Here is a 27172-nt window from a genome sequence, read left to right as displayed (position 1 = left end):
TACAAGTTTTGCAAACATGCACCGTGGAAAAAGAAGGGGTGTCAAAGGGGATGCGCAAGTCATGTGAGGTGCAGGTGCCAAAGCGACAGCTGCACAAGAAACGAAAAGCTGCAATAGAAAAAACTTTTAGTTATGCCTAGGCCAGCAACAATTTTACATGTCCCAGACCCACTTCGTGAGGTTTGGAGCTTCTCAGAAACTTTGCATCTGTATCCGAAAACTCGCAGATGTGGTTGAAGTGGTTGAATTATACTAATTTAAAAGATACTACTGGTCTGTCGCTATCTTAAGCTCAGCTGTTTCTGTATCTGAGCATGATAAAGTATCTGGGTCTTGCAGTTTGCTGTCTTCGTACATTCACCTCTTCTTCGGTTAATGGGCTTTGTTTTGTTCATTCGCGTTGTATTACGGTACTTCCCTTTTGGGCTTCTCACTGTTCGTCTCATTTTAGCCATCAAAACACACTTCTATTTCCCTGCTGTTTTTCTAATATTTATACAGACAGTGGACATACACGCAGCGCAAGTTTGACGATGTTGTCACGCCCACAAACCGCCCACGAACCACCAATAACTGTCAGTGTTAAAATTTCTCTTCGCACTTCCACTAGCTGAGTAACGGGTATCAGATAGTCGGGGAACTCGACTAGAGCGTTCTTTTTTTGTTGTTTTTTATTATCTTTCCTCTTGCGATCTTTTCGACGGCATTGTTCCTCCCAAATCAGTAGCACAGAAATTTAATCTTCTTGAAATACCACCTTTATGTCTTTTTAATATGGTGTGCAGCGATTATATAGTTAAGTTTCTTCTTCTCTAACTGAAAAAGCTTATCTCTTAAATTAACAAAAAATATAATTTGTTAACTCAAACTTATTTTGTAGAAAGTGTACTCTTGTTTTCGAATATAGTTTGAAATCATTTCAACTTCCCTCTAGAACAGTAAATTTCTATATCGATACAACCTTTCTCCTTATTGCCGAATCAACCCTGAAAACAAAAATGCCCATTGCAACCATTAAAATGCAATTTTTGAAACAGACAGCGAAAAATACCCCAGCGCTTTACCAGAACCCTATTTTGGTCATGCCTGAATTCACCGAGGACCTTTCTACACACACATTCAATGTAAACTCTAGAAGCACAATACTTAAACATTGCGAAATGCAATTTCAGCTGACTACGCACGCCCTCGCGGAAATAGTTGAAATAGCTTTACTTATATGGTTACCATTCTGTAGACCTTTATAAGGAGCGAGTAGCCTGTATATCGACAAGTTTTAGTACTCAAACGACGTGTTTTCCCAGGCGGAACCTCTGACAATTATTAAACTGCCTATATAAGACGAAACAAGAACATAGAAACAGAAACAGTACAGTGCACCGCAGTGGGGGAATATAATGCCAAAAGAACTGAACTATTAAAGAACTGAAAAAGAAAAGAGGGTTGGAATAGTTTAGTTCAGGCATAGTTCCGCTCTTTGACATCACTTCTCTTCTTTCCACTCGTCACAAGCCAACAGAGAACACGCCCTAAATAACGTCTTCAGGTTATTTGTACAGCTACCCTGAAATTTTCAGTTTTTATGAAGTTATTTGTTTAGGGTCGCTGAGGGAAATTCTGGTAGATATGATCATGTAATGGAACTTTTTATTGGTTAGAAGAGGAGCAGGATATTGTCATATACTTATGTATGTGTAGATGGCATGTGGCCAACTCTTCGGAAAAGTTGGCCCGACCAGTAATCAAAACTGTCCGTTCCACTTGATATCATTAAAAGTTGTGTAAGGAAATGAAAAATCATAGGTTTACTTATCCTGTGATGTTGTTCATACAATTAAGCATATTTATTTTATTTTGAATTATTTGGGTGTGTGTGCTTTTAATAAGGTACAAATATTTCTATCAGTACCATACATATTATGCACAGAAATTTCTTTTGTGAAATGTAGCTCGCAGTTCCCACCGAAAATATTTGTTATTTCCTCGTTAAAGTTTGTAGGTAAACAGACGAACATTTACATTGTCTCTTAGTATTGTGACCCCTTGATGCATCGGTGTTTATATTTGGCAACGAAAAGTTAATGTTTGCCACATCTGCGTCTAGTTTTTACTTTTCGCTTCTGATTCCGTCTTCGTTTACGATGCTTTCATGGAAGCTGTAAACCCAGAATCTAATTTTATCAAAAATGTATGCTTTATTGTTTACAGATAGTTCATAGCTCTAACGAAACCTTAACGACGTCACACTGGAGTCACAACACGATCTATTTTCCCGGAACTGAGACGTGACTTTCCCCACCCTGAATATAACCTGTACAGTATGTCACATGATAAGAAGATGTTGGATCGCGAGGCAGTACGTTCAGTGATACAGCAATGGAACGCCAATCGTTTGGATCTTTTTGCGCTCTCCGAGCCAGACGAGGTGAGTTATGTTATGAATAAATAAATAAGTTCATTTAATTATCATTTTAATTGTTCTAACTGCAGAACCTGCTCTTCCATGGCGTCATGCGCTTCTACTTCCAAGATGCTGGCCAGAAAGTGGCCACCAAATGCATTCGCGTGGCTTCGGACGCCACCGTCACAGATGTCATAGGTATTGATTTTTTGAGCAACTTTAAATTATTCAATATTTTTAAATATAAAGATAAGTTAATTTAAAAAATTGAAATTCCTTGAAAACATTTTAAAGAGTTTAAGCTTCTTTTAATATAAAACAATAGAGAACGCTATCGTCTTCTTCTCCGAATATGTGATACCCGTTACTCAGCTAGCGGAAGTGCGAACGAGGTTTGTGGGCGTAGCAAAAATGTTATTTTCAAGTCAATAGAAAATTACAAGACCAACAAAATGGTGAAAAAATATCTAAACATTTTTGAAAAGTGTGGGCGTTAAGGTGGGCGTGGCAAAAACATTTTGTCAAATCGATAGAAATGTACAATACTATCAAAAAAATATTCAATAATTTTTGAAAAGTGTGGACGGGATAGTTTAGGGCGGTTTGTGGGCGTTAGAGTGGGCGTGGCACCATCGGTCAACAAACTTGCGCTGCGTTTATGTCCCTGGAGTCTGTATGCTGAATCTCAACATTCCAGCTTTTATAGTTCCTGAGATCTCGACCTCGTTCAGACAGACGGACATGGCCAGATTGACTCAGGATCAGGATCATTAGCCGATCCTGATCAAAAATATATATACTTTATATGGTCGGAAACGCTTTATTCTGCCTGTTACTTTCTTTTTTACTCTACGAGTAACGGGTATAATAATAATAATATATAATAATAGTTTATTGTTGTAATTGCTAGTATTTTAATTTAAATAAAGATTTAAAAAGTGTTACAATTACATTTCACACCTTTTTAAATGACTAAATCAATTACTCTTCCTTAGACACACTCATTGAAAAATTCCGTCCCGATATGCGGATGCTATCCGTGCCTAACTACGCTCTTTACGAAGTTCATGCTAATGGTGAGGAGCGTCGGCTTAATGCCGATGAGAAGCCACTGCTAGTGCAGCTGAATTGGCATATTGACGATCGGGAAGGTCGATTCCTGCTCAAGAACATAGACCAGAAGACCACTGTAAGTAAATTAATATTATTTACATTAAGATTTATTTATTACTAATACTAATATAATAATGCCACCATCCACAGCCCATCGAGCAGACAGATCTAAACTTTAAGAGAAAACTTTCGAAGCGAGAAAAAAAAGAACAGAAAAAAAAAGAGAAGATGTCAAAGCTGAGCTCCGATCCGCCAAACTCCAGTGCCAGTCATCTGGGCTTGGGAAATGGTGTTGGAGCCTCCTCGGGATCTGCTAACATGAATGGCAACGCCGGTGAAAGCGGCGGCGACGGCAGCGATGCCGTGGCAGGAAAACTGTACACGGAACTGCCAGAAACTTCGTTCACCCGATCGATCTCAAACCCGGAGGCCGTGATGCGGCGCCGTCGACAGCAGAAACTCGAAAAGAAGCTGCAGCAGTTTCGTTCCAGGGATGGTGGTCCGGATACCGGGGGCACGTTGAAGATTTACGGCGAAAGCCTCTGCCAGGACGTGCCCTACAAAACGCTGTTGCTTTCCATCCGGGACTGTGCGCAGGCTGTTGTTCGAGAAATGCTTGCCAAATACGGTCTAGAAAGGGCCGATCCTCTGCACTATTGCCTGGTTCAGGTGGGATGAGTAAATTATATATATAGTATACTGAGGGAGTATAGGTTTTTTTGGTTTTTTTTCCTGAAGATCTTTGTAATCTTTGATTGAATTAATTATCATATGCTGTTCTATCTTGTAAAGTTTATTAACTATTATTGGGAGTTTGCCAATATGGTTTACTTATCAGACATCTGTCAGACCTCAAATAATAATAATCCCTATATAACCCCTAGCTGTAATGTGTAGCATCGCAACCATTTAGTTATGTATCGTTGGAAGTCAGTTTAATTTTTTTTTTACGAAATGCAGGTCAACAGCGACGGAACAGAATATATACTCGACGACGACGAGTGCCCGCTATCGATACTAATGAACCATCCTACGTCGCGAGGTAAGTGCTGTTTAATATAACTATTTAAAATCAATTTTCTTTTGTGAGGAATTGCCACTTCTTCTATAAATATTCACGCAATTGTCTAGGTAAAGACTTGTTTTATCAATAACTATGCTACCTCACTCACTTGTTCAACAAACTGACAACAACAAGAAAGGCAATAAAAAAGCACATTCACTGTTGATATTTATTTATTTCATAAATTCTGTGTGGCTCAGTATCGGTTGGCAATTCTTATCGTCGCGACGGAATTTTTTTTGGGCCTGTGGGTTTTTTTACTTGAAAAATTTGAACTGTTATTGGAAAAAACTATATTTTTTCAATAGAAAAGTATATAAATGCATATAGAGAATACAAGTGGTTTCTTAAGTGTATAAGAATCTTTTAACTATATTTAAGATGAAAGACAATTTTTGTGAAAAACTAAGTAAGTGCATAATATATATTTACCTTTACCTTTAGTTGTATGTGTTTATATTCGTTAAAGTCCCAAAAGTGCACAAATCAAAGAAATTTATAATAATTTAAACATATTTATGAAAAGTTTACGGAAACCGAAAATTCAGAAATTCAATTAAAAATCAAATCTTTGCGTTAACCTTAACCTTAACTAAACTGCGTAAAAGCAATATTCAAGTTTTGAAAAAAGGAAACATCATTGCATAGAAACTATACACAACCAACATACTTTTAATTAAGTCAAACCTTCGGTTTTTTCAAGAATAATGCTTTCTTATTAAGTTTATAAAACTCTACATGTTCTTGCGGACTCTAGCCAACCTGCCTCGGAATATAGCTTATTAGACTTACTCGTACTGCCGCAAACTTTCCTTCATTTGTGGGGCAAAGCATTTAGTGCATTCATAAACCACGTTAGCAAGGACAATATTCAAAGGACTAACAAGCTGGATTGTGTAATTTAGGACATTGAATCTCTGCAAATGTAAACAGAAGTTTTTTTTTAATATTTTGAACAGCACAACTAGGCAAGACGATCCGACGCTTAGAACTTAGCTATGTGTCTTAGTAAACGGACGCTTCTCTTAAAAACCGGTCAAATCGGAAAGTATATATTTCATAGCTGTTATAAAAACATTCTAAACCATGCATTTGCTAAAACTTAAAAATGTGTTTATACCCGTTACTCGTAGATTAAAAGGGTATACTAGATTCGTTGAAAAGAATGTAATGACAGAAGGAAGCGTTTCCGATATATATTCTTGATCAGGATCAATAGGGGATCTGGCCATGTCCGTCTGCCCGTCTGTCTGTCCGTATGAACGTCGAGATCTCAGAAACTGTAAAAGCTGAAAGTTGATATTAAGCATGACGACTCCAGAAACATAGGCACTTTTGAAAAATGTTTCGATATTTTTTCACAGTTTTGTTAGTCTTGTAAATTTCTCTTGACTTAAGGGGGGGGTAGGGTTTTGAGGGTTCAAAAAAAGTGATTTTTTTTAATTGCATATTATGAAAGTATAGTAACTCAAGATTGTTGTCTGTAAATAGGAAGTCAATCGGAGCAAAACTCACAAAGATATAGCTTTGGAAGTAGGCGGGTCTCGAACGACTACCTGAGTAATCCCTCAGCGGGAAGACAGCAACAAAAACTTTAAACACGTTTTTCTCAATCGATGTTTTTTGAGTCGGTGCACTCTGTATCTCAAAATCTATTCAACCGATCGTTCTCAAATTTTTTACAGTATTTCCTTACATAATTTATGAGGTAACGCTGTCGAGATTTTTTCGTTTTTGATTTTAATTTTTTTATTATTAACAACAATAGTCATGAACTTTGGCCAAAAATCGGTATTTTCACTTTCAAGTTTTGTAAAAAGTTCAAAAATTATAATAAATGGAAAACTCGACAGGGATACCTAGAGGACATAAAAATTGATGGAAAAACTTTGGGTATTTCATATCAGATTATCCAGTGCTGAGGTATGACGTGCACCGCAAAATGTATTTTTTCTGAGGCGCCTGCGAAGAATTGCTGCCATTCGGTCAATTTTCAATATTTTTCAACCAATATTTCACAGAATATAGTTCAAATACTACTCTTTAATGTACAATAATCAGAAATAAATTTACTTTTACCGTACGCCCAAAAAAAAATCTGTAAAAACCTGTTTTTTTCTCCCTTTAAAACCCTACCCCCCCCTTAACAAAAATCTTTTAGCTACGACCACTGTAAAGCCCACAAACCACCCAAATCTGCCACGCCCATACTTTAGAAAAATGTTTTGATATTTTTTTTATTTTTTTTATGTCTTGTTAATTTACATCGATTTGCAGTAAAACTTTTGGCCACACCCATACTTTAGAAAAATGTTTTTATATTTTTAATTTTTTTTACTTCTTATTTAATTTTAAATTATTTTAGATTTGCTAAAAATATTTTTTTTGTCAGTGTATATGCGACTCACTGATGATGGCATTGGCAGGGGTTTCTTTTCTTTTTTTCCCCCCTGTTGCATGGCTTTAGTGTTGGGATGCGAGCTTCCAGACCTTGGTAGCTACATGAGTGTGCTCCTCGTTCTGCCTTTTTCTTTTTCTATGCCTGGTCCACTGGCCATTCGAGAGGTGTAAAATGTAAATAACAACCGCACTTTACTTTACTTGACTTTGCCTTTTGAAATTGCTAATTGTTTGTCGCTTTTCCCCGCTACTTCGTTCTGCGTGTTAGTGTAACTTAGCGAATGTTTAGTTAAAATGAGCGGATGATTGTTTACCGCCGTAGGTTATGGTTTATCTGTACTTTTCTGTGGACAATCAATGTGGGTTACCATACAACGAGAACCAAGAACATGTGAGCTATTTCGTTAATTTTCTTATCACTAAATGAGATGTAAAGGCCCCAGGTCAGGTTTTAACGTTTCGCAATGCACCTTTTTTTTTAATTATTGGATGAAGAAAGTCCTTCGCTGTCCATAACTTTATTTCCTTTTAATATCAGCCAAAGTTACAAAGATACAGGATTTCTCTTGTGCGGAAAGTGGGCCATTACGCTCTCTTAATTCACTTTCAATATCTATAGCTAAAAGAGAAATTGGAAATTTTGACTCTCTGTTGTGGAGTCTATTCCGCTCGTATCTTTTGTGTCTCGGTTTTATCGTTTTGAGTTTCGCTTTCGATTCAATTATATTTATGTTTGTTTGTCAGTGCTTCTACTGCACAGTGGATGATAATAATTCAAATTATAATTTGGCAATAACTCAACACCAGTCATGACAATAATATTTAGAAATTAATTAGAATTACATATTTAGGAGCAAACTTATACATTTTTGTTTTCATATTAACTTGTAACTCAATTAATTAATTACTAATTATTTAATCTATGCACGCAGAGTATACTAATTAAATGAGGTAGTAGGGAATATATTTTATTTATACTATTATGAAGATTCTTAGGATGTGCTTATTCTCATGAACGCGCGTTTTTAAATTTTATTTCTCATTTTAATAGAATATAAGCTTCAAACAATGCGTGTCTGTGAGGAGCTCCCTGCAGGGTGACTTTACCCAGTCTAGCCTTTTCGGTTTCTTTTGGTGTCTCTGGCGTCCGCTTATTTCCCTGTGTACGTCCTGTCAAGGATAATTGCATACTTTTGGTGGGTCGGCAATAGGAATATCGGCCTGACCACCTTGAATCCCACAGTCTTGGGCATTCACCGTTTACCAATGGTAGAAGCGAATGTGATTATAAATTCGATGTACGGTGCAGCGTCGATATCAGGAATTTCGGGAGCGACTAAAGTTAATGGGGTTACCATGCAAATCCTTTGATTTTAATTTTTTTTTGTAAGAGATTTTAATTAAATAATTAAAAAACAGATTTCTGCATCAAAGAAAATTAAGTGAAATGGTTTTTAGCCTGATAAGATTGACTAATGTTGTTGGTTGTGGTTGGATTCTGCTGATTCATGTTATAGTTCTTTTCCACCCGCTGTCAGAGTCCTTTGCAATGTCGACCTACTGCCGGTAGAAGAGGCAAAGGTGGCCAAGGGTGGCGTAATGGGGATTCCCCATCAACACATATCCCATTGTTCATTGTCTACGCCGTGCACTTCAACGTCGCACGCCACAGGAGTCACACAGACACACGCACTTGCACTCGAAAATAAGTTTAGTGACATTTATGCTATAAAAACATATTTTTTTTGTTTTTGACAAGAGTTTTTGAGAAGGAAACTGTCGTTGAAGCTGAGCAACCCTGTTTGGGGTTTTTCTAATAGTCTATTGTTGTGGCGGCTTTCAGTCCCAAATTTTATTCTCTCTGGACACTCTCAAACCGTGGTTCCGATTCCATTGGCCGACAGAGTTTTCCGACGAGAAGCCGAATTCAGTATTTTCCGCATTGTGTTTGGGCCCACAGCGAAGGCAATGGGTTCACACCCAGCGCTAGATTCAGTCATGAAGTAATGCTGCTCGGGAAAGCACGACGATGCGCTATCGGGAAACCCGCGACACGTCGCAGTTGTATTTGAGGCGAGAAAACGTTGAACCAGCTACGGCGGCAGCAGTTTTTCACAAAGATAAAACGATGGTCGGGTAATGGCTGGGCGCCCATCGTTGGGTGCCGCCGCGCTTCCTCCTCCACCGCCCACCATACATACAGAAAATTGTCAAAATAAGAGCCGTTCAATTCAATTTGCTGTGTACAAGCAAGTGATTTTGTCCCGACAAGGGCAATCTATGTGGTCCAATTAGAAAAAGTAGTAGTAGCAATAATCAGAGAAGAAATTACCGCGGGAAGCCTGCAAGATGATGGATTGGGGCATAAGACGTAAGTTATTTTTCCAGAGGGATCTACCTATTTATTTATATTTCCACCACCGGCAATGAGTGGTGGGACAATCAAGTATTCCCAGAGCGACCTAAAAAGTATGCCATGGAATCCGTCATAGAAAGCTTCCCCTTGAACTTCGTTGGCAATATTTTGCAAATACTTTTGTCACAACTTTTTCGATTTTCGTGTTTGGTCACTGTGAGTTATTAAGCGGTTGCGTATTTGGAATTTTATCGTGTAAATTTAGCTGGCAATTTTCCGGCTCTCAGCAGCATTCATTGATTGCCAGATTGATTGGGCTTGGCATTAAAAGCTTGAGACCGTCAAAACGATGTTTTTAATGGGGAGAGTGTCGCTTGGAGTGCATTATAAACACTCATACAGAAGGGGCTCCATTCCTTGTGTGCTCGATGTTTTAAAGGAACATTTTAAACGTGTTATTAATTAGATTTGGAACTATGGTAATAAATTCGATCGATTTTCTTTACAGATATATTGAAATTACATAATAAAAGCAACGAATTACAGTAATTACATTTAATTTTACCTCTTGTCGCATTTCTATATTTAAACAAATAATTTCTCTCACAGCCCAAACCTAAAATCTTAAAAAAAGGATTACACCTATCACAACCCAGTAATTATTTATTAATCGTGCATAAATGTGAAGTGCCTTTTTCTGTATACAAGTGAAAACGTTTTGTTTAAATATATGACATATATGTATGTATGTTACATTCAATACCGTTTTGCTACGTGTAGGTATCGCAATAAAAACATTCGTAAAAAACGAATATTGTAATGTAAAAGATAAGAAATTATTCAATGTACGAGTTAAGTTATTATTGTAGTGCTGGAAAGTATTATGGGCTAATCACAATTGATCGGAATCGTAAATGGGAACTACTAAGCTACTACTACTAAGACGAGATATCCTCCTGTAAATATACATTTTGGGAAATACCTAATAATTTGATTAGGTTTGATTTTGGCTATCGTGTTTCGTTCCTTGAACGAATGTTTATATTATTCCCGAACACCGAGCGGAACATTGACCTGATGATTGTCTCGATGACATTTCCCTTTCGAACGGCACGGAATTAATGCTACATTTGTTTTTCCAATAAAAAATATAAGGAAACTGTCGACAGGAACAATAATCATTTCGGTCAGAAAAGGTCAAACCTAATGAAGCTCAAACGCCTGCTTGGTAGACTTTGGTCCATGGCTGCTCATAAATAATTGTGCCCCGCACGCTGACACGACATTCACTATATTGCCCTTCTTTTTCCATCTCTCTGTGAGATAAGTTCTTCATAAAGTTTGCAAGCTGCAGAGCATAATTTGCTGCCTGAATCTTTCTCGGAACTTGGGAGCTGTCGACTTTATTTCACGCCACGGTCTTAACGGCTCCAACCGAAGCCCGAGAAGTGCAGTTTATTTCGAGGCAAGCGCCGCCGTCAGATACTGAAAGCCTGAAGGTCATCCCTGGTCCTGGTTGTTGTCCTTTCCATCCCACATGAGTGTGGGAAAAAAAGCGCTTAGACATTGGGAAAACGTCATTCGAAATTGGGCTGGCAATTTGTTTGCTTTTTGTTTTATTGCTGGCCCTACTCTTTTCATTAGGGAATTTGGTTATGTATAAAATGAGAGCTAGAAGTTATTAAGTGAATTTTCAGCAAGCTAGAAGCTTCTATATATATGGATCTTTAAAGCTATAGCTTTAGGTATTTAATTTTCATGTCTTTTATTATAATATTTGCTATTGTAAGGAGGAATGAGGAGGAATGAGCAAATATAAGTTTATTAAATGAAATTAGATATACGATGTTTTAGTGCATGCAATAATTTACTTGCAAAAAAAGACAAATCTGCCAAGCGATTTTCATTTCCAGTTTGATATTTCCTATTTCTGTTGACATTTTTAATTGGCAACGTAGCGCCACAGCCGAATCACATCAGAATCCACAGTCATCCACAGCCCGAAGCAGTAATCATCGTTACTTAAATGATACCGCCTCTCGATTGCCTCACCCGACTTTTTACTTTCCCCAGCCATTTGCCTCGCAAGTTGGCAGATAGTCAGCCAGTGCGAACGGAAAATGCAAGTGAGCTCTCCTCTCAGGGCTCCTAAATATTAGAAACAAAGGCAGCACTTAGGAGCAGACACACATGTCATAGTGCTTTGGTAGGGGGAAGCTGGCTCCTTGCCAGGATGAATGTGTATGCCGTATTCTGCATTCCATTCTTCAAGTGAATTATTCAGCTTCGTGATTTTACTTAACTCCCTCCGAGCGTCCTTGAGGTTTCTTACTAAAAGGAAATTGGCCATTTATTTATAAGTCTAATTCGATTAGGATCCAAAAAGATGCCAAAACGGAACGCCAGTCAGGCATCACAGCTGAATAAGTCGTGCATTCCTGAACTAGTCGTCATAAATCTTTCAGATAAGGGTTGCTTTCGAAATTACCCCACTTCCGCGAAAAAACGGACGTTGCAGAAAACCGGTTTGAAACCCTTTTAGCTCGCTTTTGCGATCGCAAGATTTGCTTTTGCAGATTTTAAGTTGGTGCTCCTATAATTCCCAACTAGTACTGGCCACACTTGATTGACGTGAACGCGCATTCCAGCACTCCACCTTCCTTGTCTTGGGGAGCAGAAATGTTCAATGAACGTCTAGTGAGGACATTGTTGCTGACACCAATGATATTACCCCCGCTCGTCGATCGTTCGCGATTGGAGTTCGGAATTTTTGGACTAGGCTTCCTTACTTTACAGGGAGCCGCCTCTTTAATGCATATAAAACTAGATGTTGAAAATAGTTATTTTCGTGGACTGATCATGGAATGGAATGCCTAGGATTTGGTATAAAATACATATACGTAAAGGCGGTATTTGATGGATACTCGTGAGCTATGTAAGCTATGGTAAAAATCCTGCTCCCGCTGATGTTGCAGACTTAAGCTTGCGTTTCGGTTTAATGGCTTCTTTTTTCATTTCCCAGGCATCCATTAAACCAAAAGCAACCCACGAGAACCTCAAACTCAGGAAAGTGAAGGCAAGAAATCGCAAGTTGGGCAACAATAAAGACGTTGACTGTGCGATGCTCGTTAGCTGAAAAGTAGCTTAAAGTATATCTTATGTTTTTATGTGTTCACAAGAACACACATATCCTTTGTCTTACACTTGTGCTCTTTTTGCTCCCGGTGTGAGTCAGTTGGGCATATTGATTGCCTCAATAAGAAAAGAAGTGGGGGAGGAGATAATGTTTGCGGCCCGATTGATGGAGTGGATTTGTGCGGTAATGCGTATGGAAATAAAAGTGGATATGTGAGAAAAATGATTGACGGGCGTTTGTGGTTTACCCGGTAAAAGCCCATTATTTCTGTTTTGCTTTCGTAATTCGATAGGTATTTTGGAGACGGTCCCATCTTCATCTTTGACTAGTTTTCGGTTTAGCATTCTATTACTATTAACTTGTGTTCAATACTTGGCCATACCGTATACAATTCAGCTTATTTAAAAGTTTACAATGTTGCTGCAAGTACTGAAATATTTAGTAGTTTTTGATTTTTCTGTATTGTTTGTATCTTTTTTTTCGGAATGCAGTACTTTGAATTATTTATCCTTAAAATATGGCTGTATTTCAATTTTCGTTGCAATTATTGGTTTGAAACTAAACAAAAGGTCAATAATTCTTCCGAAATCCATACAGTTTGTGCACTGTATGCAGTTAGCGGATTCGTTTTAAATTGTAATTAAACGTAAATATATTTTAAATGACTCAGTGCATAGTTACACAGCATCTTAAGCTACGCTTCTCGCACCCCACTAAATCGGACAGCGAACCACGACCATGTCCGGGTTTCGAGCAGGCTTTTCGGCAGGACGTCAGTGCATCCATTTGGTTGGGCTGGTCGCATGTCGCTGCTGGATGGCAATCGAAAGGATGTGTGCCAGTTCCTTCCCCGTTCTGTATCCTGTATACCTAAGTTGCCAATGCCACTGGGGGCGTAATGGTAATGGTGCTGGTGTGTCATGCAAGGACCAAAGAGCAAACGCAGTTAGACACACCAGCACTAATACCAGCGCCGAGCTCAAACACTTGCGGGCGAACACACAGCATACGCCCGTTGAAAACTTTGTAAACAAAATGTTGTTTTATACACCACTCACTCACCCACACAGTCATAATTTACTCTGCTTGCTTTATGGGTGCTTTAGGGTGTGCTTGTGTAGTTTTACGCAAAAAAAGAGAATATATTGGACTTGAAAAATAAAACGAAAAAGGTTGATAGAGAAAAAGAAAAAAGTGTACACGTACCTTATTGAAAATTAAAATAGGGAACAGACACACAATATTTTGTAATTGTATATTTTGTATATTTGTCATTGTATACATTGTATAGACATAAGATTATATTGTTATAAATTACACATTTTATGTCACGTTATACTTTTTTAACATGCGATCCTTTTAGTGATTTTTTTCTCTTTAAAGCAACAACAAAATCAAAATTTCCAGGGTATTTGTTAGTTGAAAGACCTTAGCTCAGTGTTCTTATTGGATTTTTTGTGTCTTATTCATTCATTCACGCACCCAGTCCGACAGTGAGCTAGTCAGCGAAGGACTTGCGTTTGTGGCATTGCTCATACGCTCAGTGTGCTTTCAGTTATCCTTGCGCGTTGTCAAAGCATTGTTGTGGGCACCCGGCGTCTGGCAGCTGCGGCCCAGACCTGACTTCCTCGGTCTCCATACGGTTAGTTAGTTACAAAAATATTATTGAAAAAAATGAATTTAAACTGTGCCTTTTTGGGACGATTTTCATCGGTCGACGCGTTTGCGGTTATTCCGGAGTGTGGTGTGTGTCCGTGCGTTCTGCCTTTCAATTTGATGGCAATTTATTTCATTTCATTATTTATTTCGATTTGTACTTTCTTGCCGCATTACCAAGTGCGCAAATTGAACTTTTACACGTAGCTGGCTTTTTCGTTTTGGTTCTGTAATTTTTTTCGAGGAATGAGAGCCAACCATAAAACACATAATTTTTTAGAAAACCCTTACATCAATATAATATAATTGTGTACTTATATGTACATATATGTATGTATAGGGTGTTTTTTTTAGAGGTATAGAACTTTAAATTGCAATAAAACAACGATGGATTATTCGATTGACATGAATTTTATTGACATGAAAGATAATCTTGTGGCATTACATTTTAAATATGATTTCTGGCATATGACCGCCACGGCTGGCTCGGATGTAGTCCAATCTGGACGTCCAATTTGCAATGACTTTTTCCAATATTTGGCCGTATATCGGCAATAACACGGCGAATGTTGTCTTCCAAATGGTTTAGCGTTTGTGGCTTATCCGCATAGACCAATGACTTTACATAGCCCCACAAAAAGTAGTCTAGCGGTGTTAAATCACAAGATCTTGGAGGCTTATGAAAAATCGGGAACAACAGCAATCTCGTTTTGGGCCCATTCGACGAATCTACGCCTTGCTTGATGATCGTTTGGTTTCAATTCTTGCACGAGTTGGATTTTGTAAGCACGCATGACGAATTGCCAAACCAAACTGAGAATAAATCACTTGACAGCTGTTAAATCGGTCGCCATCTTGAACAGTAATGCCAACTTAAAGTTCTATACCTCTAAAAAAAACACCCGTTATATCCAAAGGAAAAATGTCGGTCTCAAGGGCGGTTGCTCAGTTCCTGAGGACCCAGCCAAAACAAACAGACAAAAATCGATAAATTTCAGGAGTTATTTACAAAAGCTAAACGTTTTTTCTCGTGGTCCCATGTGTGTGTTGGCCATTATGGGCTTTAATTTCAATGGGCATGACAAGGACGCTGCTGCAAGGTATAAAAGGACACGATGTCCTGCCTTGTCTGTCGTCACCAATGGTGCACAACATATTAAATAAAGATTAAAGTAAAATCAGTCAAACCGAAACGTACGAAGTACAACCCAAGCATTTGGTGTACCCATTAGTATTCTGCGATTACAACAAAGTGTGGCTCATAAATTGTCAGTGTACTTACTACGCATTAAATATGTTTTAGTTTGTAGGTCTTACTTCATACACCGATATACCAAAGACATTATAATTATTATAATGTCTTTGAATATACCCCAATCATCTCATCCAGTTTAATATTCATTTTAATTCTTTTTAAACGCTCCTTAAGGAATAGTACTTGAAGTAGAAGGACTCACTCGCAGTCACGGATAGCATGGAAAATCCAATCAAGCAATCAGCTGGTCTCACTTTCCACTTCCATTCTCGACTTTTCACGGCCCGCGATTTCCCGCTCTCAGCTGCTGTGATTTTATTCTGTGACTTTTCCCTACTATTTTGTTTTTCTAGCTGAGAGTATACCCGTTACTCGTAAAGCAAAAGGGTATACTAGATTCATTGAAAAGTACATATGTAACAGTCAGAAGGAAGCGTTTCCGACCATATATATTCTTGATCAGGATCAATAGCCTAGTCGATCTGGCCAAGTCTGTCTGTCCGTCCGTTCGTATGAACGTCGAAATCTTAGGAACAATAAACGCGAGAAAGTTAAGTTTCAGCATGCAGACTCCAGAGACACGCCCACTCTAACGCACACAAAACGCCAAAACTATCAGTGTGGAAGAGCCTCCTTTGCACTTACACTAGCTGAGTAACGGGTATCAGATAGTCGGGGAACTCAACTATAGAGTTCTCTCTTGCTTAACTTTTAATGTGGCAATTATATCTTTATTGTTGCCAAATTGTCTAGCAAAAAATGCTGATAGCCACCTTGGGCAGCACTTGACTTGAATGTTGGCTGACGCCCAGCTTGAAAGGAGTTGTTTTTGGGCACAATGAGAAGCCGCAGAATAATTTGTTTTTGTGCATCGATTACGATTAGAACTCCCTTATTCTTGGGGGATGAATATCTAGTTTGGGCCGCTGACAGGGGTTCAAATTGTGGGACAAATATTGAAAAACATATTTGTCCATAGCTGAATTGCATTTGAGGTAGTAGAAAAACAAGAGAGAACGCTATAGTCGAGTTCCCCGACTATCTGATACCCGTTACTCAGCTATTGGAAGGGAGAAGGAGAGTCTTAAACACAGTTTTTGGCGGTTTGTGGGCGTTAGAGTGGGCGTGGCAAAAGGTGTTTTGGCAAATCGATAGAAATTTACAAGACAAATACAAAAATGAAAAAATATCAAAACATTTTTCAAAAGTGTGGGCGTGGCAGTTTTGGTCGGTTTGTGGGCGCTAGAGTGGGCGTGGCAAAAAGTTTTTTGACAAGTCGATAGAAATTTATAACACCAATACAAAAATGACAAAATATTAAAAACATTTTCAAAAGTATGGGCGTGGCAGTTTTGGGCGGTTTGTGGGCGTTAGAGTGGGCGTGGCAGCATGATTCGACAAACTTGTGCTGCGTCTATGTCCCTGGAGTCTGTATGCTTAATCTCAACTTTCTAGCTTTTGTAGTTCCTGAGATCACAGCGTTCATACGGACGGACAGACAGACGGACAGACGGACATGGCCAAATCGACTTGGCTATTGATCCTGATCAAGAATATATATACTTTATATGGTCGGAAACGCTTCCTTCTGCCTGTTACATACTTTTCAACGAATCTAGTATACCCTTTTACTCTACGAGTAACGGGTATAATAAACGTAAATAGTCCAGAATAATCACTTAAAAAGCATTCAGTGATTTAGATCTATGTTTTGATTTGCCAAGCTGTTCATCCCATTTAGACTATAAGTCTCCACCTTGTTTTAGTCCAGCGCAGAGGTGACATCTATAAAAAATTTTTATGGCAAATTGGCCGTCCGATAAAGGGAGTTTACACAATCTGCGTTGAGGCTTACACGAGGATTAAACTATTCTCGGTACCGCCTGTTTATTGCAGGCGTCGGATTCTGGTCAAAGGAGGAAACTTCTTGCACAAGAGGAAAACTTTGTTCATTAAATTTTCATTGTTTTAATTTGCACAACGTTAAAAGCTGCCTTCTGCTCAATCTCGCCCTTTGTGGAACAGGAAAATGGAGGTGGGTCTGTAAAGAGTGCGGTTATGTAGCTGGAGCTCTCTATTTGGACGTGCATTGGCGGAGATGTGGGTGCATAGGTTCCTTAGGTTTTTAAAATCAAAGCCGCCACGTTTTACGACTAATTTGGCTAATTTGAGCAAGGGCCCTGCGTTTGAGAATGTAGTTCAAAAGAACTGTCAAAAGATTGTTTTTCTTAAGTATCTTTTTTACATACTACACTTTTAATTAAATGCATGTTTGTGTTCTGTTCGCTATTTTGCATGGTCTGATGCGAAGTTTGAGGGCTAATTGAAAACAGCTCTATAAAACAATATATCGGTCTTAGAAAGGAATGGACCTTCCCAAAAAGGGTGTGTTTTAAATATTTAGTAGAAATATATTAGTTAGGAACAGCTCAATAAAGCCATCACTGCGTATAGGGTATGATTGTCAAGATAGTTTCTATTGTCTATGCGTGCAAAATGCCTTTCTAACCAACCCGAATGGGACACTTTGGCAACCCACTTTTCTCTTTCTAATCGCTTTGACCATTAGAGCACAAGCTGCGCTAATAAAAATGAATGCGCCCAGCGCTTGTTGACCCCAGATTCCGCATTTTGTGGATTACCCAACGGGCGGCGATGGGTGGTCATACCAGTCCTGGTGCAGATTCAGTCACTCAACTCGTTATGCAATTTCCCTGCATTGTTTTTCAGTCTGTAAAATGTGCCCCCACCTCCCATCCCTTGTGTTCTGTTGCCAATTTATTCGCACTTATGCACGTGCATACAGCCGCACACAAGGACAGTCGGAGGCTACACTCATGATCCTGGCACGTTGTTGGCCGAATCAATTTCATGGCTCGTTCGTCTACGCCCGAACCATCCTCCCACCCAAACCCATCCACCTAACTACACCTCCACCTGGTCACCTGTCGTTTCCTCACCACCTGTTTTTGATGGTTTTTGCAATTTGCCCGTTTTCTTATGTCAACAATGGTACTGGTGGTGCGTAGGCGAGAGAATGGGTTGGTGGTGCTACCTTTGGAACGGTCAAGCTGTTGACCAAGTAGGAACAATTAAAACGATTTTTCTGGCATCCGTTGGGCACTGCACTTTATCAATGTGCCCCTCGTTTCTGCTTTCCAAATGTCAACTGCCAAGGACGAAACGTTGTTGGCTTTCGTTCCCTTGCTAGAAATAAAGTCGCAAGTGCACTGAAAAAAGTTGTATAATGTTTGAAATTAATATATTTTGTTTATTATTTAAACCTATTTATTATTTATGTACGATAATAATTTTATTGATTGGAACAACAATTTTTTAAATATGTTCACAATCAAAGGTTAGGATTGATCGTTGCTGAGCTGTCTTTAAATGTCGAACTTGTCCATATACTGATTGATTAACAATTGTATGTCGTGCATGGTTCGGTTATAAATTACATGGTTTGGTGAAGACGGTTATTGGGAACTGTCATCTGCAGTTGAAAAATAAAGTTTAGGGATAAAAAAGAGTTGGGAAATAACATCTCCTTTATTTGAATGGCAATTTAAATCGCTTCGTTTCAAATGCAAAACATAATTGATATAGCTACTATATGGATTCATGGAAATGAGTTTTATTCCAAGTTATTTAAATAAATTCCGTGCTGCAAGTTAGTTTGATGGCAAATTCCGAAGCGTAATTTCAGCTCCAGGACAAAAATTCAACCACTTTTTATCTGTGATAAAATTCTTCGCCTTCAACTAACTCTAGACTCAACTCTAATCAAGCTACAATTCAAACAAGGAAATTATTCAGTTATCCCACTCAAGGCTTTCTCTATACCAAGTATACGAAGCGTGTACATTCTTATTTGCTTTTTCCTTGAGCTCCGGCTGCTTTATTGTTTGCTTTTTGGTTGGTGACAGCACACATTCTGGAGTAGAAGTTTTGCCCAACGCCATCAAAACGAAGTTCGCACTTTAAATTCATTGTGTGAGCCATGAAATAATTACACGTGTGTATCAACAACGCCAGAAATGCAGCTGGGGTTTATTGGGATCGTAGAAAAGATATTATGAAACGGAAACATAGTTTAATTGGCTATACGTTGTTCTTTAACAAATTGTTCTTCCTCACCTCCCTTTTTTTCTAGTTGAAAAGGAGACTAGCTTTCCCTAGGGTTCCCCCTTGCCTTCCAATATGTTGCACATACCACGCCCTGCCATGGTTTATTTAGCCTGCATTGCTCAAATGCCTTTGGTACATGCCAAGTCTGGTCTTGCATTTCGCCATCATCTGCTGCAATTTTCCCCAAAACCATGGGACAAAAGTGGGTTATGTAGTACCAGGGGGAGATGTGCTGCAGTAGCTGCCATCGCATTTTGCATGCTTCGTTAAGCATTCTGTACAATAAACAACAGCTCCAGCAGCAGCATCCGAGATTAGGGTACGAAGGGAGACCGAGGAGTATAGTTCGGCTAGGAACTATATGACAGTAGCCAATCGATTTATTGGATTCGATGGAATCTCGATAATAATTTATTATATTATATTTAAATCACTATCAAAATAATAGATACCAATGTTTGTGATTTTAAAAATGTTAGACCCTCTAACAGGACCATTTGTAGCTAACTCAAGTAGTAACCCACTTCATGGTAATACGTTTCAGAGTAAAAAATTGTGTGTGTGCCCGCTGTGATTGGTGTTGCAGTTGTCGTCTATGAAAAGTTACGAAATGTATATACATTTTTTTATCAAAGAACCAGCAAGCGAAGTTTTTCCACTGAGCTGTCGTCGTCTGACATCGCCCAGATATTCAGGCAGCTGGCAACTAGTCAGTCGGTTCAGTCTGGGTTCAGGAATGCTATTTGGGTATATTGTACATATATTCCCCAAGTAACCCCCGCCTGGGAAGTATATTGTTTTTCGTTGGCTCACATCTAATATGAACATTTAATATCGAAATGAAATTGATGATGCAGTCCGACGTGGATTTCGTTTTCTGAGTTACATACTTCCGACGCGAACAGATGGGTTGCGATTGCACAGAGCGTTTTCGAGGTTCCAACACTAGTGGGCACCATATTGGATATGGAACAACTTTATTCCATAATGTACATCGATGTTTCCTTGGAAGATTTATAGAAACTATTTCAATTTAAGATTCAAGATTTGAATTACATAATATTAATCAAGAAAAGTAACAAGTATATTGAAATAAGTATTTTAATAAGCGCACGTCATTGATTTTTGCCTCGACTGTCATGTCAGTCATCATTCCTTTGCACGACAGAGATTTACAATTTTGCCTCATTCAGCCTAAACTGCATTTCCCAGCGAGACACAAAATACAAAAGGCGGCTAAAAAACTGCGGTTGCATATATTTTTGTTTTGTATCGTTGTTTACGTATTCGAATACCATTTACCGAACTATGAATGTAACGAGTAAATAAACCCTTTAACTAAAATTAATTCTTAGCCAATATTCATTGTTTTATTAACTTATATTTTATTATATTTTCAGGCTCCATTATGTTCCATGTACGGAGGCGTCCGGCGGACTCACAGCACCGGAGACGAAAGAAAAAACCACTGGGGGCAGCCAATGGTGCCAACCACATATCCGGAGATCGTGAGGGACCCGTCCTAGTAGAAGTGACTCATAGCGGCGACGGCGGTCGGCGGATAAAGTTGGGCAGCGACCCGGTGGAGGTGGGGTCGGCCAACACTAACTGCCTGCAGCTTTTCGGACCCTCAATCCAGCCGAGGCACTGTCTCATTTCGCTGCTGGAGGGGGTTTGCACCGTGACCCCGCTGCACACCGATGCCCTGACCTTTGTCAACGGCCACCACATTAGTCAACCGACCATTTTGCATGTAAGTCATCGAACTGAGATTCTACTGCTATTTAAGGCACACGATATAAAATGCGTCTAGGTATATATGTACATACATATGTACATATATATGAAATGTGTCTAGGGAGAATACACATTTAGCTCCTACTCCGAAAGTGTGATTGTTCTAGTTTCCGATAGGCTTTATTCGCGCAAATTGGCTTATTTTTTTTTAAATATGTAAAATGTTGCGTTTCAAGCAGATATTTGCAGATTCCCTGCACTACATATGTATAAGTGTGCTGTTCTGGGGGTGACCTTTAATGTACCCCCTCATTGCCTAATTGCAATTCGTTTTAATTAGTTGAATTTTTGTGCCCATCACCGACGCTTGTGCTCAATTTGACAGCAGCTGGCAGTGTGGCAAGGAAAAGTTTTACCATCGACCTTGACCCGGCTAAAGTTTAAAGGGTTTAAAAGCTGCCTATTTGCGCCGCCTGTTTTTGTCTTTCTTGCACTGGCGGATTTTGTGGCTCCAACTGTCAGAGCAGGCCCAAGCCAATAATCGCACTGGCTTAGAGTCAACTGAAAGATAAATGAACATCGGGATTGAGGAAAATGGGTCTGAAAGTGAAACCACATTTAAAGTTGAATTATATATAGAACATCTATCTAGCTGCATATATTTAAAAATGTTTTTTCTGAGTGTAAATATCGCCTTGGGACGTTTGCAATCTATAACAAGCCCGCCTTTTAATTCCCATTCATCTGCACTTCAAGTTCATAATCAGCTTTAAATTTTTAGTTCGAAAGGCAATAAATCCGCAGATACCAATGTGACGGGTGTGTGTGCACCTTCCACAGGCTTTGAATCGCCGCTGATTTATCTTTTGTTTTGACAACTTTTCGACACACAACGGAAACACAAACAAAAAGCTAGCGACAAGTACAGCAGCTGAATCCAATTGGGGCTCTGAACTCTCACGCATTAATGAAAAAGTCAAAGGAAACGCCACCAAATAAAAATCTGAAATTTCGCAGGGTTATGTATTCTGTCCTCTGTTGTATTTGGTTTTCCGCTTGATGAAATCGATGCGAAATGAACAGTTCCTCAAATATTCTGCTAAAGACCAAAGCAAAATTGAGCTCTCATAACGGCACTACCCTCAAAGAGTCTCTGGAGAATATTCGGAAAAAAAGAAAACAAAGATGTCTCTTGCTCAAATTAAAGAACGGAATTTTACTTTTTCATTTTTGTCTTCGGCTGTGTTAGTTTTAGTTTTCAAATTGGGAAACTCGGGTTGGCTGCGGTCCGATGAACCTGAACAAAAATAATGCCAATCGAGTTTTCTCGTGTGTGTAAAAGATTTGTTTACCGAGCTAATCAGCATTAGAGAAAAACGCAAACAAACCCTGAAAGAGATAGGCAGTAACAAAAACATAAAAAAACAAGAGGAAATATAGTTGAGAATCCCGACTATCTGATACCCTTTACCCAGCTAGAAGCAGAAATTTCCTCACTGACGGTTGTTGGCGGTTTGTGAACATTAATCAACAGACTTGCTCTGCTTTTATGTACCTAGAGTCTGCATGCTGAGTCTTAACTTTCTAGCTTTTATGGTTCCTAAGATCTCAACGTTCGTACGGACGGACAGACATGCGGACATGGCCAGATCGACTCGGGTATTGATACTGATCAAGAATACATGTACTTTATATTGTCGGAAAGGCTTCTTTCTGCTTGTTACATACTTTTCAACCAATCTAGTATACCCTTTTACTCTACGAGTAACGGGTATAATTAATACTGTCCCCCACTCGAATTTCCCCCAGAGAGGGGCGTCTCTGTTGGCCTGTTTTGATTTCAAAACGCCCCAAAAAATTTCCCATCGTTGACTTAGTGCCCCAGAATCCGTCAGTCGGTGTGCTTCACTCTTCTCTCGCAGTGAAAATATTTAAGTAATAGCAGATCTCAATTAAAATTAGTAATGAGTCACCTTAATGCTCCTTAACACTTTAACCCTGCAAATATAATTCATTCATATATGTTTCGCGTTTTCCATCCGCAGAACGGATCGGTTGTAATGTTTGGACGGGTGGCCTCGTACCGATTCCTCGATTCTCCCACCGATGGGCGCTACAACCTGGCCCTGTCGCAATCCCAGCTGGACTCGGCATGTCTATATGAAAGGTGAGTAATCCAGCTAATATAGAGGATTTCCTGATTTAAGAGCAAGCATTTATGCTAAGCCAGTGCTTATATCGCCAATGCTTTGTCAGCAAATGTTGAGTAATTTTATTTATTTACTTATTTAAGTTTTCTTGCTATTAAAAGTAGATAGATTTTATTTTGACAACATTTTTTAAAGTAGGTTACAAGTGTAAAATGACTTCGAACATTTCACATCTGCTTAGTGGGAAATGTTTCGGGAACTCACCATTAAAACAAGAGAGAACGCTATAGTCGAGTTCCCCGACTATCTGATACCCGTTACTCAGCTAGTAGAAGTGCAGGTTTGTGCGTTAGAGTGGCGTGGCAAAAGTTTTTGGCAAATCGATAGAAATTAGACGACTAATACAAAAATGAAAAAATATCTAAACATTTTCAAAAGTGTGGCGTGGCAGCTTTGGGCGGTTGTGGGCGTTAGAGTGGGCGTGGCAAACGGTTTTGGCAAATTGATAGAAATTACAAGACCAATACAAAATGAAAAATATCAAACATTTTCAAAGTGTGGCGTGCAGTATGGGCGGTTTGTGGCGTTAGAGTGGGCGTGGCAACATGAATCGACAAACTTGCGCTGCGTCTATGTCTCTGGAGTCTGTATGCCAATCTAAACTTTCTAGCTTTTGTAGTTCCTGAGATCTCAGCGTTCATACGACGGACAGACAGACAGACGGACAGACGGACAGACGGACAGACGGACAGACAGACGACGGACAGACGGACATGGCCAGATCGACTCGACTATTGATCCTGATCAAGAATATATATACTTTATATGGTCGGAAACGCTTCCTTCTGCCTGTTACATACTTTTCAACGAATCTAGTATACCCTTTTACTCTACGAGTAACGGGTATAATGAGTGTCCTAATATATGACTTTAGAATTTGCATACTTAAGTTGTAAATTTCAAACATATTAATTCACGTTATGTGGGTTATTCAAAGAACTTTAAATTCATTCGAGGATAATTCTCTTAATATCGTGCTATTTATGTATATTCATGTTTTTTTTTTTGTTTTTATTTACACGACTTATTGTGCTGTTTATTAATGTCTCGTTACGTGTTGGTTGTTTTTATTGTTTGTGTAAAACATTAATCTCACGCACTCACCAAACCGAAAAAATTACCCAACAAATATGCAAAAAAATTTGCACAAACCCACACACTCACCTGAACACCATTATCCACCGACCGAACGAATGCAAATGGCTCTTAAACAATGACAGCCGCTCGCCCACTTCCCCGGGATCTTGGAACGACGAGGATGGAGGCTTGAGTTCGGTGGGTACTTTATTAAAACGTTTTCTATTTGTACTAAAATAGGTAGCATATTCGTAGACCCACAAAGGCGACTACGACCACCACCAGCAAGCGAACCATTCCAGCGCCTACCACAATAATAACAACTCCAGTGATCCCCTGAGCAGCACGCAGCGGGACGTGGTGGACAAGGCAGGACAGGATCAGGGCGCCAATTCTGGCAACTACGACGGTCAAAGCCTGGAGGGTAACCTGGAAAACGAAACCAAGTCGATTTCCAGCTTGAAGTCAGGTGGTTCCAACAGTCAAGATCGGTAAGATTCGGAGTCAATCGATCTAACTTTAAAATTTGAAATTCTGTCTTCAAACAAAACAGGAAAGCCAACACAACTTCCCTACACTTAACCATCAAGCATACGCATATTTGCATTTGCATCACTGTCTAATTAATTTTAATTTTGTTTAGTGTTCGTGTGCGCTTTAAAGTTATGCCATAGTATACTTTCCCCCTGCACTGTCTCAACTGCTTTTCGAACTCCTAAATTATCTGATCTTCTGTTGTACTGTGCTACTAATCGATTAACCCTCTTCGTTATATAGGTCGCCCAAAATGACCGGTTCTGGCATTTTAGCCGGTGGCAGCGGCTCTGGCGACACCCAGGGACAGGAGCCCATCCTGCCTGCTGTCCTAGAGTTCCCCGAAACTCACCAGGAACTTTTCCTGCGTCACATTATCAGCGAACTGGACGTAAACGTTCCGCACTTTAAGCTGGCACCCGTCTACTCGCTGTACCTGTGTGCTAGGTGGGTAATTTGTTATGGGGCCATTGATGTGGGGAGCAGCATGAATGCAGCCGCGACTGCGTTTGTTTGGCTTTATTTGTTTGAATGTTTGGGTGTTGAATACTGAAATTGGAATATCGCTCACCATATAATGCGTTGTTCAAATACCGAAAGTTTTTGGACCACCAGACCAGACCACCGCCAATAACCTACAACAAATAAAGAACTAAATATACTTGTTATAGGACTAATCCTTTGGTAATCGGATAAGTAAATTATATTTAGCTTTCAGTTATTTTAAAGCCACAACATGGTACTCATTGAGGTAGGGTTTGAGTTAATTTATAGACATTTCACATTATTCATTATAATATTATTTGAAATTGATATGTATTTCACCTACATCACCCGATGCTAATATGTAACTTGCGCCACATTGCATAAGCATTCTGGCCTCCTATATATTTCAATTCCAGTGAGGGCTTCATTTAGCAAGAGATGGCAAATTACTGATAAATTGCAACCAGCTTACACTAGCTGACAAATGTCCAGACATAGAGTGGAAAGACATGTACTTGAGAGCTGTAGTTCCAAATCCTTTTGCCCTCAAACACAACCTTGAAGAGCAGCAGCCAGTATCAACAATTCATTATCAATTATGATGATTTATCTTGGCTGCTGACCCAATTTGTAAGCTATTAATATTAATGTATTCTGACAGCGGGATGTGGAGTAACAGGAATTGGCCTAGCAGAAACAACTGGAGCAGAAAGTTGGCAAATCATTTGGGGAAAAGGGAGCTTTGACATTTGGCGCGTGTGAAAATCAATAGATACAATCAAGTGGGGCTACGGGCTCTTTGATAGCGACTGATTAAGCATATAATAACATATTTTTTCTCAGATATCGAGCTTCCACACACTACCGCCCGGAGTTACAGCCCACGGAGCGTGCTCACAAGCTGACCATGTTCCTGCACCATGTGGCTAATCTGGTCTGCAGCGTAGTCCAGGAGCAGTACACAGATCCCCGAATCCTAGCCTTTTGGATGGCCAACAGCTCCGAGTTCCTGCACTTCCTTAAATCAGATCGCCACATAAGCGCATTTAGCGTTCAGGCTCAAGAGGTTTTAGCCGAGGCTGTGCAGACTGCGTTTCGAAACGTGGTCAACTGCTTCCGATTGGAACTCTCGCAAACCCTCAACCAGTTTCTTTCCGAGAACATTGATCACGACTCCGCGGCGGGTCTCGTACTGACCGTCCTGGGATCGGCAATGGCCCTTCTCAGACGATGCCGTGTAAATGCAGCCTTAACGATCCAGTTGTTTTCGCAGCTGTTTCACTACATCAATGTCATATGTTTCAATACGGTGAGCGGCCTAAAATGGCCAGGCTATGTGCATACAGCGGTGCCAATATAGCTATTTAAATAGATTAAAGTATTTTGATGTGAGCAAATAAGGCTGTTCTAAGAAAAGTGTATAGAGTAAAATATGTAAGAATAATGTTAAGCATATTCGAAAAATGATTATTCTTAAAAATTTGAAAGCATTTGAGAAGAAAGTAATTCGTAATGAACTTGAATATTTTTATTTTATAATTTCTCGTTCACACTTCCACTAGCTGAGGAACCGGTATCTGATAGTCGGTTAACTCGACTATAGGGTTCTGTTTTGTTGTT

General features: G+C 39.3%; 1 protein-coding gene and 1 non-coding gene across 7 annotated transcripts in view; both read left to right on the top strand.

Annotated features, from left to right (window-relative positions):
* The window catches only part of LOC120454158 (afadin), a 51448-nt gene that overhangs the window by 14658 nt on the left and 9618 nt on the right, over positions 1 to 27172 (top strand). For 3 of the 6 annotated variants that reach the window (XM_039639222.2, XM_039639221.2, XM_039639224.2), the window contains exons 2-12: positions 2209 to 2425; positions 2491 to 2599; positions 3397 to 3590; positions 3665 to 4183; positions 4475 to 4556; positions 20909 to 21261; positions 23291 to 23412; positions 24676 to 24730; positions 24788 to 25023; positions 25310 to 25513; positions 26396 to 26861. In XM_039639222.2, the coding sequence (XP_039495156.1) occupies positions 2321 to 2425; positions 2491 to 2599; positions 3397 to 3590; positions 3665 to 4183; positions 4475 to 4556; positions 20909 to 21261; positions 23291 to 23412; positions 24676 to 24730; positions 24788 to 25023; positions 25310 to 25513; positions 26396 to 26861 (2445 nt within the window). In that variant the 5' untranslated portion in view covers positions 2209 to 2320. Of the gene's footprint in view, positions 1 to 2208; positions 2426 to 2490; positions 2600 to 3396; positions 3591 to 3664; positions 4184 to 4474; positions 4557 to 9311; positions 9349 to 12949; positions 13106 to 20908; positions 21262 to 23290; positions 23413 to 24675; positions 24731 to 24787; positions 25024 to 25309; positions 25514 to 26395; positions 26862 to 27172 lie in introns of those variants that run through there. The other 3 variants (XM_039639223.2, XM_039639226.2, XM_039639225.2) reach the window with 3 other exon arrangements.
* LOC120454727 lies at positions 11988 to 12111 on the top strand. The gene has a single exon (XR_005616659.1). It is a non-coding gene; the product is annotated as a U4atac minor spliceosomal RNA (small nuclear RNA).

Source organism: Drosophila santomea, chromosome 3R (genome assembly GCF_016746245.2).
Source record: "Drosophila santomea strain STO CAGO 1482 chromosome 3R, Prin_Dsan_1.1, whole genome shotgun sequence".
NCBI classification, from domain to species: Eukaryota; Metazoa; Arthropoda; class Insecta; order Diptera; family Drosophilidae; genus Drosophila; species Drosophila santomea.
This window is presented reverse-complemented; position numbering and strand designations above follow the sequence as displayed.